Genomic DNA, 10,765 nt, shown 5'->3' with positions numbered 1-10,765 from the left:
GGTTAGTATATTTCTAAAATAAAAAATTCAGAAAGCAAAAAATATTATGAAATATTTTTTCTAAAACACATTTTTATTTTTCAAAATAATAAATCCAGAATTTATAAAATATGTTCAAAAAATATTTTGAAAAAAATTATTTAAAAGTTGTTTTTAAAAAAGATAAAATAGTCTTTTTCAATAATTATGAGACACAATAACGAAGGCATTTCTCGTGAGGCAAGGAGAAACACCCCTCTTTCAAATGTTGACAGTATAGGATGGTCTTATATCCTAAATTAGCAGTACCATTAAACATTAAGGTCAGATTAGCTACCAGATTATATACAAATATTAAATTAATCTATTATTTTATCACATTAAGGGCCAAAGTAACTGCAATTGGCAATCTTGCATTAGTCTTGCACTCCATAATAATCATATTTTAAAGATGCAAACTCTAAAAAAACTCATGAATTTTATTTTGCTTAAATTAGCAGACTCGGTACAAGAAATAGAAGGGCGCACAAGAACTCCCACTCCAATAGATAGAAGGTTGAAACTATACAAGAAACAAATGTGATAAATAATTTGCAAGAAATGCCTAAGCTGATGTTGGTCATGCACCTCGGTTGAAAAAGCCGTAAACGGAAGCTCTGCGGGCGCATCAAGTAAATGCATATAATTCATTTGTTCTTGTGAGGAAAGTTACAAAATTTGTAATGGTCTCTTAGCAGCAATCTCAGAGTACCACGATTTCCATGCCTCCATGTAATGTGAAAAGAGATCTTTCAAAGCTGAATCAAAAATAAAACAGTTGGTTTTCAATGAACACGTCAATAATCAAGCTACTAAAAAATAGAAGTGAGTTAAATGAGACCTAGAGCATCTCCATAACGGTTGTTACAGGTTCGTAAATTTACAACCAATGTTTATATAAGACATAGGTTGGAGGAAATTTGGCCTTTTACGTAGGAAATGGTCCTCACCTATGAAAAAAAACAGCATTTCACGTAGGAAATACCATTTTCTATCATTAAAAAACGGCTGCAAAAAATGCACGCAACTGTCTCCCTCTCAGAGCATGCGCATCACACTAATAAAGCTTTGAATACCACGGGAAGGAGGCGAGTGGATGGTTTGAATGAGGATAATTACATAAACAAAATCTTCCAATGCATTCATTCAATATTAAAAAAATGACTAAGATAAACATATTTCTAACTGAAAAACTAAAAATGATCAAATTAATAGACCAATAAATAGATATATCTAAATTGAGCTTGCTAAGTAGTTAACCACATTTTATGTTGGGTAAATGTGAAATATTGATTACCTTCGTTTTGATACTGTGGGCTGTGTGCATTCACTAGACCGTCCCAGTCATGCACCTGCTTCCCATTATGTTTCCCAGAGGCTCCAACTCTGGGCACGCACGCTGGAGCGAAAGGACCAAACTGATAGCTCTTCGAAGTTTGTTTTGTGTCTTGTTTTAAATTGTTTTCATCTGCCTGACCCGGCTCTATATCGTTTTCAATTTTTAGTTTCTTAGGATTCGAATTTAAGTCTCCGTTTGTGAATAATTCCACCTTACTCCTCTCAAAACTGATGTTTGTAATATCACTTCCAAACGCCCTTTTCCTAGAGTCGTTCTGATTTGATTTGTGAAGTGACTCATTCCATGTCTTCCCTTCAGGACCCAGCCACCTGAATGCTGGTTTTCTTGTATCTGACGTATGGGTCTGTCAATTTGTAAAATCATCATAAGCTGAGGACAAGAATATGCTTAGTTATACAATTACGGTAAACTACTCAACACAGAGGAGGACATGTGAACCTCACTCTCTAACCTATTTTAAGACATTTAAAAACAAATTAGTAAAAAATGATAGAATGGCGAGCATCACCTTCTCGATAAGGTTCATGGAGGATAGCACATTTGCGATGTCATATAGGCGTCTAACTTTTGCTGCAAAGTCAGATCAGAGTGTAAGTGAAAAAATATAGGAAGTTTTTACTTTAGCCAAGGTTTAAAGAACCACTTGCATTGATCATTGACTCACAATGCACTTAATACACATTAAATTATAGTTTAAGGAAGAGAACCAAAAAGTATCCATGGTTTATCCAATTACAGAAAAGTGAGTTTTTATGCAATACTTACTTACCATGTGTTGCCTCATTATATTTTTAAAACATCGATGAAACAGTTATATTCATATTGTCCAGTACTATACTTTTCAATGAATAAAAACATACTCTTACTTCTCATTATTGAAGTATTGTGAGCATCTCCAAGCAACAATTTTGCAGCCTCGTCAAGGGAGATCAATTCAACCTGTAAAGTAGAGTCAACATTGTTAATCTTGAACTACCTTGCTACACAGATAAGAAAAATATACATTGAATAGGAACGTCCAAGAAACTTGTGTAACCCTCACATTAGAGCACACAAAGAGCTTGACAAAATTCTGGGTCAGCAGAGCCAAAGACTTTTCCCTTCGATTTTCTGCAAAGCAGTGTAGAAGCATCAAGCCTTGAGCAAGAGAAATTTCTAAAAGTTTAGCATTCCCGTGCTTATGAAAATTCACAACTACAAAGGTAACAACCTATTCAAACTTTAAACAAATCGACAATATGCCTAAATGTTAAAGTTAATATTACATTTCAGAAAATGTATAAAATTAACTAAAAATAATCCCAACAAAATAACATGGAGCAAACACGTATAACCTTAATCAAAGTTTGAGGATTTTTTAAGCAATAGTGTGAAGATGTACAACAAGGCATTTCCCACGTAAAAAGGCAAAGCTTAATTCTTTTTTGTTTAGGATATAATTACCATTTTTTAGTGATCTGGGTTGAGTAGATTTAGGGTTCAATTTGTCATTTTGACTTCCAGTAGCGGCGTTGGATTGTGTTTCTTCATCATCTTCATCATCGGACACCTACGACACACAGTCAACAACAAATTATTTGCTGACACTAATTAATCCAGTCCTTATTCTAAAAATGTATAAATTTAACTAGGAGAAAAAAAAAGAGCAGCAAGTTTCAGTATTTAGGCAAAACTCACTTTATCCATGTCGTCGTTAGTGGACCCGCGCAAGGAATTGGAGTTCTCCCTCTGACCATCTTCCTAAGAAACCATAACGAGCTAAAAATTAAAACCTACATATGAAGCTTGAAAATCATAAGCTGACAAAAACTATAATTACTTTGAGCTCCCGAAGAGTGAGAGGAATTGCAGCAAAACCTTTCCAGGTATACTGATTTTTCGCTTTCCTTGAGAGAACCTAAAACACGCACGGATCGAAAGGATAAACTGAGGTGAAACATGAACAAAAAAAAAGTACAACATAAGAAAATAGAGAAAAATGCACACACCCCAATACTCTCGAGAACGTTAACAATGTCGTAGATCCGTCTTCTCTCGACTCCTGGATAGAAACAAGAATTAGATTCAAAACAAAACAAAAAAAAAAAAAAGAGAAATGAAGAGAGAATAGATAATTAAATACCTAATCGAGTGGCAGCGTCATCAAGGCCAATTAAGTGCACTGCGTCTCGGTTATAGAGACTCAAGAAACTGACATGAAAAAAAAAAAGAGGGAAAAAACGAATTAGCGATTGAGTTGAATTGAGATGAAGGAATAGGAGAGGAAGAAGAGAAGAAGTACTTGGTGCACAAAAGTCCCAGTGACTTCTGTTTTCTGTTGTAAGTGTAGTGTTTGGAAGAGATGGGATCTGAAGAAGCCATGGAAGTGTGGGAGAAAGCAAAGAAGAGAGAGATTGAGGCCTTATATAAGAGGGAAAGAGGGGAGAAAAGCGGGGCAAAATTTTGAAAATTGGATCTGAAGAGGGAGTGGGAGGGATGTTGTTTTGTTTTTTAAACAAAAACAAACAATTAAGCGGGAACTTCTTTCTCAACAACTGCAATCAAACTACTTTATAATTTTCATTTATTATACACATTTTGTTCTACACAATACATAAAATGTAATCTATTTATAATGTTAAATGATTTTATAATCTTATCTAATTACAAACTGTTGTACAAAATAAGATAAGATTATTCATTTTTATAAATCATGCTAATCTAAATTTTTATTCAATAAAAATAAGAATATTATATATTTTTAATCCTTATATTATTTAAACTTTACATAATCATTTATACCTGGAGAAAATATGAAGTGAGCTTAAGTCAGTTATTATCCCATTGAATCAAAATAGTTTGAAATAAACTGAATTGTAGGATTAGTTAGATAAAATAGATTGAAGTGTATTGTGATTTTAATCAAATGAATTAAATTAGACTTTTCTAAATAACTCGCTGTAGTGAAATGTATGAATGATTATTAATCACTTCTTATATTTATTAGTTATACAAATTATACTTTTCAAATTAGTTTAAAAAATCATATTTTTAAAATTAAATTATAAGAGAAGTTCTTTTAAAATTAATTCATTTTTTAGTGTAATTATGTTTAATCCATTTTTATCAACTATAATCATTTGTAAGATTTTTATATTTCATCTATACGAATTACATGTTATGGAATAAAAAAAAAACTCACACAATTCAACCAACCTAAATTATTCTCTTATACCATATAATATTCAACGAATTTATTTATGTTTGATAAAAAAAATATTTGTGAATTTTAAAATAACTATATAAGTAAACACTCCATGTATTTTATTTCATCTTTTAGTTTAATTATAACTATGTCCGAATTTATTTGAATTACTTTTGGATATTTTTAAAATTTTGTTTATTTTAATAAATATCGAATTAAAATGATCATGAAAAAAACATGTTAATAAATGAATTACAAATTATAAAATATACGGTGACTATGGTTTGGTGAGTCTTTGATGGATGACATTAGGGTTTTGTCATCTATATTGTTATTTGAAGGTGGGCGATTGTTGGCTGACAACTAGGATTATATCTTTCTTTAGTAGTGTAGTTCACTAGATGTGCGGTTGTATTCTATTGGTTTTTCTTTTGTATTTCTCGTTGTAATCTAGTTTGTAGCGTGAGTCCTTTGATCAACATCTTGTTTGTCACTGTTCTTGTTGGTTGATGGTTAGTATTGTTCTTAGTGGCTCGATTTTTCACACGTTTGAAGTGTTTGTCCCGTTGGTGGGATGGAGACGGATTCTTCTAGTTTTCAAATTCCTTAGGGTGTCTTGAGATCCAACGTTCTTCACAAGTCAACTAATCTTGTATGGCACGAACACAAAAAAATACTTTTGCACAAACCTTAAATAATGCTTGTGATTTACCTCTCTCAAACATGACCTCTCCTTGCATCAAGGGAAATTTGATATGTGTTCAAATTGATGAAGGTGTGTATCTTATAGGTTTTAAAGACGCTAAAAGTCACCTTCATGGAATAATAATACTATCAAAAGGTGGCAAACCTCTTATTCATATGGGCATGTGCAAAAAGTTGGATTTTGCTTGGAAATATTTGGGATATTAAAAAGTCATTTTGATGAGAAAGGGTTTTATGAATTTGTTTTTTCTTTCCTTGAAAACATGAGAAGAGTCTTAGCAGTGGAGTCCTGTAATCTTAATCTGGATATCTTGAGTGTCTTTGTTTTGACTAAATACTCTGTGTCGTCTTCCATGAAGTTCACTAAAGCTCAGTGTTAGGTCATGATCCATGATCTTCCTGTGGAATATTAGCAACCAAGAACAATTTTCTTTGTAGCGAGAGGGATATGTATTCTTTTGTCTCTTAATGAACGCACCGTGAATAAATCTACATAGTTTGTTGCTAAACTGTTGATTGATATGTTATTTGTTTTGTCTAGTCAAACTTTGGTGAAAAAACTTGATTTCGTTTTTATTGTAGATATTGAATTTGAGAAGTTGTATCTATTTTGTTATTCATGCAAAGTTATAGAACATTTTATTTTAAATGTTATTTTTAAATGCAGACATTATCATGATAACCTCAATAATACAGTAAAATCACCTATTATTTTGTCTAAACTTATTATTGTACATGTACATTATAAACTTGTGACTAACTAGACCAAATAAACTAATGGTGTCTCTCACAAATAAATAATTGGTGTCATATAGTAACAAAATTTTGCATTTGAGGTACAAATACATGATGTACCTATTTGTAATACACGGGTGATGGAAGTTGAGAAAATTATTATTAATCTTGGTAACCTTGTTGAATAATTATTTTTGTATATAATCTAAGTTTTAGATAGAAAATATATTTTTAAAGAAATTAAGAATTGGCTTATATATATATATATAACGTTTATAAAAATTAAAACATTTTTAACATTCATCATTAATCTTTAAACTATGTCTCTTTACTTCTTACATCCTCGTAAAAATAAAAATTGAAATTAAGATAAAATAAAATAAAAACATCTATTAAATATATATTTTTAATTATGTTATACTCACTCTTATCTATCTCTTCTCTATCTTTCACGTTAAAAACAAGTCATCATTTTATTTGTAACTTTTAAAGGTTCAATTTCCGTATAAACACAACTATCATCCATCATTAATTTTAAATACTATTCTTTAATTGCCAATAAAACATAAAATACGTCTTCACATCATTTATCAGGTATATATGTGAAATAAATAACTCTAAATCATCATAGAAGTGAAAAATTAAGCAAACTCAACTCAAATTTTTATTTATCAAGTATATATATATATAGAAGTGTGTATAATTTGTTTATTATGACTTAAGATATATTAAACCATTAATTTTTAGTTTTATCAAAAATTTGAGTAGTTGGAATCCAATTTTGCAAGCATAACTCCATATGTCACTTATATTAAATTATATAAGAAATATGTACAACTATAATAATAGTTAGCCCAAAAAGAAGGTATCTCCTACGTTTATCTAAAATAGTAATTAATCATTCACTATCAAGAAAGAGACTAAATCCTGAGTGTATTGGATTTCTTCCTATTACGAAGTGGACTTTGAGCCTAACTCAACCCCATAAAACCGGTTCATAGATTGAGGTTTGCACCCACTTATATACAATGAAAGGCTTTAATCTCTAGTCGATGTGGGATCTCCAACACTTCCTTCTTTACGCATGATATTAGATTTAATTCATTTGATTTTCTTTTGGAATCATACAAATTGGTCAATAGTTGATATCTTTTAAAGAATATAACTGACCATGTTTAATAAAAAAAATCCTTCAAATTATATTATTTTCATTAAAAAACAACATTAAAATAATTCAGTTTTATTCGAAAACCAAACCCTCCAGTCATAATTTTGATTAAAAATTCTCATTGTATAAATAAGATAATTTCACATTAGATAAGTGGGATAATCTTTACGAATAAGTCTCAAACTTTAAAGATACATACCTCGATGTAAAGGGAACATGTATGAGATTCTACATCAATTAGAAATAATATTAATTTATAATAAAAACAAATATCATTGGACAAGTTACTTTTATAAAAAAGAGTTTGATTTAAATTCAATTTTTAACACTATAACAAAGTATTTTGAACAATAATTATTGAATATTATATCATCCGTTATAATACCACTTACAAATATCTAATATATAAGAGTATAAGTGAAGAAAATCTTACCCCTACAAACCCACTAAACTTATAAAATATTTTAATTAATCTAATTTTTGTTTATTTTTATGATGGAAAACAAATTTAAGGAGTTGTTGTGATGCTAAATACCAGTAATATACTTTTAATATTCAATTTTTGTATAATTTTAGCTATCTGGTAAAAATGCTTCATTATTAAACATATAAGTATATTTTCAATTTAATGATATTTTTTAACTGAAACTATGTTTTCAAAAATAAATATTAAAAAATTCATAAAAAATGTATATTAAAAAAATTAAAGTTTTTAACACTCTTCAACTAATTATTTTACCATAAGAGCACAATCCTTAAACGATAATAAAATTAATTTCAATTTGAAATATGTAATTGTAATTATTGATACAAATACGAATTAAAATTATGATAATGAAGTTCTAGAAGTTTAAAACCACATTAATTATTTTTAATTAATAATTTAAAGTATACTTTAGTTTTTAAAACATAGATGTGATTGAAATATAGAGTCAACTCAATTGTAATAAAATAAACAGTGAAAATCCTTAAATTATAAAATGTCAATCTAAGATCTATCAAACCTCAAACTAAATTTAGTGTAATTTGTTTGGAATGGATGGATAAAAGTAGAAGGAATGAAAGTAAATAATACAAAAAATAAAGAAAGAAACATGTTTTTCCTTGTTTGATTTTTTAATTAAAAAAGGAAAGAAAAATTACTTTTGATGGTCCTGAATTAAACACGCTTTCTCTTCCATATGAGAAGTGCTGGTTTACATTAAAAAGAAGAGAGAAAACGAAGATAGAAGATTAAAAAAATTCATTTATGATTATTTACAAGGAAGGAAAGAAATACAAATATTAGGCTGACCTGGGTGGAAATCTGAAAAAAAACTTGTTTTTTTATGAGATAAAGTATTAAATTCCTCTCAACTTTATGCACTATTTGGTGAAAGATAGATATTCTGTAGTCTCAGTATAGTTACATATCTTTTAATAATGAAATTTTGAACTTTAAAATAAATAATATTTTAAATTAATTAGAATGATGTTTTTTCAATACAACATATTATTTAATACCTATTTATCTATATAATAAAAAATATGTTTATCTTTATTTTTTATTTCTTCTTCAATCAAATTATCTAAAATCCATCTTACTTCATGCATCAGTTGGAGTTGAGTGAGTCAAGTTATTTAACACTATTGACCGACTGACCGAAAAATAAACTAATATTGATTTATTGAAAATACGTATCAGATATAGCTCATGAATCAAATGACCCACTACCAAATCTTACAAACAAAGTTTGTTTTCTATGCAAGAGTAATGTACGTTTTTATCAATTATATCATACACATACAAAGTACTTGATCGTCGAAAAACCTTTTGTAGATTTTTTCCCGATTAAGCACCGAAGAATCAAAGAGATCAAGAGTTGAAGTTATCAGGAACATAAGTGAAGTGAAGGAAGAATGAACAAATACAAAGAAGCGAATATCAGAAGAAGAACCAACATTATTGTTACCGCCAATTACTATTTATACTCATTTTATCTGCACAAATCTCTATAATTTTTGTTTCTATTATTTTTCATTTCCTCAACTAAACAAAAATGAAAAAGCAAGAAGAGAAATTATTTAAATTAAAAGGCGAAACACGTCATTCAGAACCATTCAGACATATTTATTTTAGAGTGTTAATGTCATCCTTCACTTTCTCTCTATGGTAAAAAACTATGAAAGAATATAGCATAAACGAATCATATCAGCATTGTAATTAAAATCGCAAATCTTATAAAGGTGTAGAATCCGAGACTTAGAAATCTTATAGTACTCATATCAAGAAATATAGTGCTTACTTTAAAGAAGCAACAATAAAATAAAACGTCATGGTGGATGGAGCACAAAATAGAAAGCATACGAGAAAACTATTTTTAATTTTTTATTTATTTCTAAAAGTGTTTGTGTAGATGTTCGTATAAATAAACTATATAAGTGTGGGTTTGATTTGAGCGGAAAATTTTAATTTGTTTTAAATGTAAAAATATAAAAAGCCTTTGAACTAACTTTAGTTAAGTACATTGATTTCGTGCCAAATTAAGTTAGTGTGTGTTTAGTTTTACGTTTGGAATCTCAAAATTCGTTTTTTATATGTGAAAAATATAAGTCATTCAAAATTATTTTAACTTGAACATGGATAATGAATTCATGTTTTTCTACTATAAAATTTTAAAAGTATCATATTTTTCTTAAAAAAGAAAAATACATAGATTGTGATGCCGGTAAAAGTGCAACATAATTACTAGTGTTGCACACATAAATAATTATATTGCTAAAGTATATATTTAAGAGTGTTATTTATACAATAATTGTTTATCAGGCATGTTAATGTTAATGTAACTATGTGATCTAATTAAATGGATTGTGGTTTAGTAAAGATGAAGTGTCTCTTTGCATCCGGGTGATAGTTGAAGAAATCCACGTGGACTAAGAGATATTTCATTCTTACATTTTCTAAAATGTTTTAAAAAAATTTCTTCCAACCATGCATACATGCATAGTGTAGAATCTTTATTTATTTTATATTTATTTAAATACTAATATTAAATAATTTAGATTTGTATTTTCTATAGGATTTTAAATACTTTAATAATTTTATTTATTTTATATTTTATTTAAATACTAATACTAAATAATTTAGATTTAGATTTATTTAGAATTTTGAATATATTTTTTTTTATTTCATATTTTTATTTAACTATAATATTAAATAATTTAGAATTTATATTTACTATTTTTTTAATAACTTAGAAAATTTAAATTTGTAAAATATTTTCACATAAATTTTAATTTGTTTATGCGTAAACCAATTTAATCATATTTTATTTTAATTTAATTTTAATTATAATAATAAATTTATAATCTTACACTTTTATTTATTTATAAAAAATATATTATCAATTACACCTATAACTAATTTTAATAAACTTTTATTTCATCTCTTAATCAAAACAACTTATTTTTCATCCAATCATTTTTATTTCAAATCTTCTAAAATGGACTTCCCCTTCTCAAATCCACAACAACCTCGTATCTATCTTCAAATCTAACAAATGAGAAGATTTGGAGGTGGAGGAGATATCCGCCGTATCAATTAACGATTTGATCC

At 28.2% G+C, this 10,765-nt stretch overlaps 1 protein-coding gene across 4 annotated transcripts; it reads right to left on the bottom strand.

Moving 5' to 3' along the window:
• Positions 1–440: 440 nt before the first annotated feature.
• On the bottom strand, positions 441–3,901 carry LOC137807831 (E2F transcription factor-like E2FE). 4 transcript variants are annotated; one of them, XR_011080604.1, is made up of 11 exons: positions 3,660–3,817; positions 3,501–3,568; positions 3,367–3,419; positions 3,198–3,275; positions 3,056–3,118; positions 2,822–2,927; positions 2,421–2,488; positions 2,239–2,317; positions 1,887–1,948; positions 1,316–1,747; positions 441–776 (listed from the first exon to the last, which is right to left on the bottom strand). XR_011080604.1 is itself a non-coding variant. In XM_068608650.1 (11 exons), exons 1-11 carry the CDS (start codon positions 3,737–3,739, stop codon positions 688–690), a joined length of 1,146 nt encoding a protein of 381 aa, XP_068464751.1. In that variant the 5' UTR covers positions 3,740–3,901; the 3' UTR covers positions 441–687. The 4 variants fall into 4 exon arrangements, 2 of the variants coding, with proteins under 2 accessions (XP_068464751.1, XP_068464750.1); XR_011080605.1 differs by having other exon boundaries at positions 2,245–2,317; XM_068608650.1 differs by having other exon boundaries at positions 1,316–1,721; positions 2,245–2,317; positions 3,660–3,901.
• Between the last annotated feature and the right edge of the window lie 6,864 nt (positions 3,902–10,765).

This window comes from Phaseolus vulgaris, chromosome 3 (genome assembly GCF_000499845.2).
Source record: "Phaseolus vulgaris cultivar G19833 chromosome 3, P. vulgaris v2.0, whole genome shotgun sequence".
Classification (NCBI taxonomy): domain Eukaryota; kingdom Viridiplantae; phylum Streptophyta; class Magnoliopsida; order Fabales; family Fabaceae; genus Phaseolus; species Phaseolus vulgaris.
Note: the sequence above shows the minus strand (reverse complement) of the source record. Positions and strands in the feature narration are given on the sequence as shown.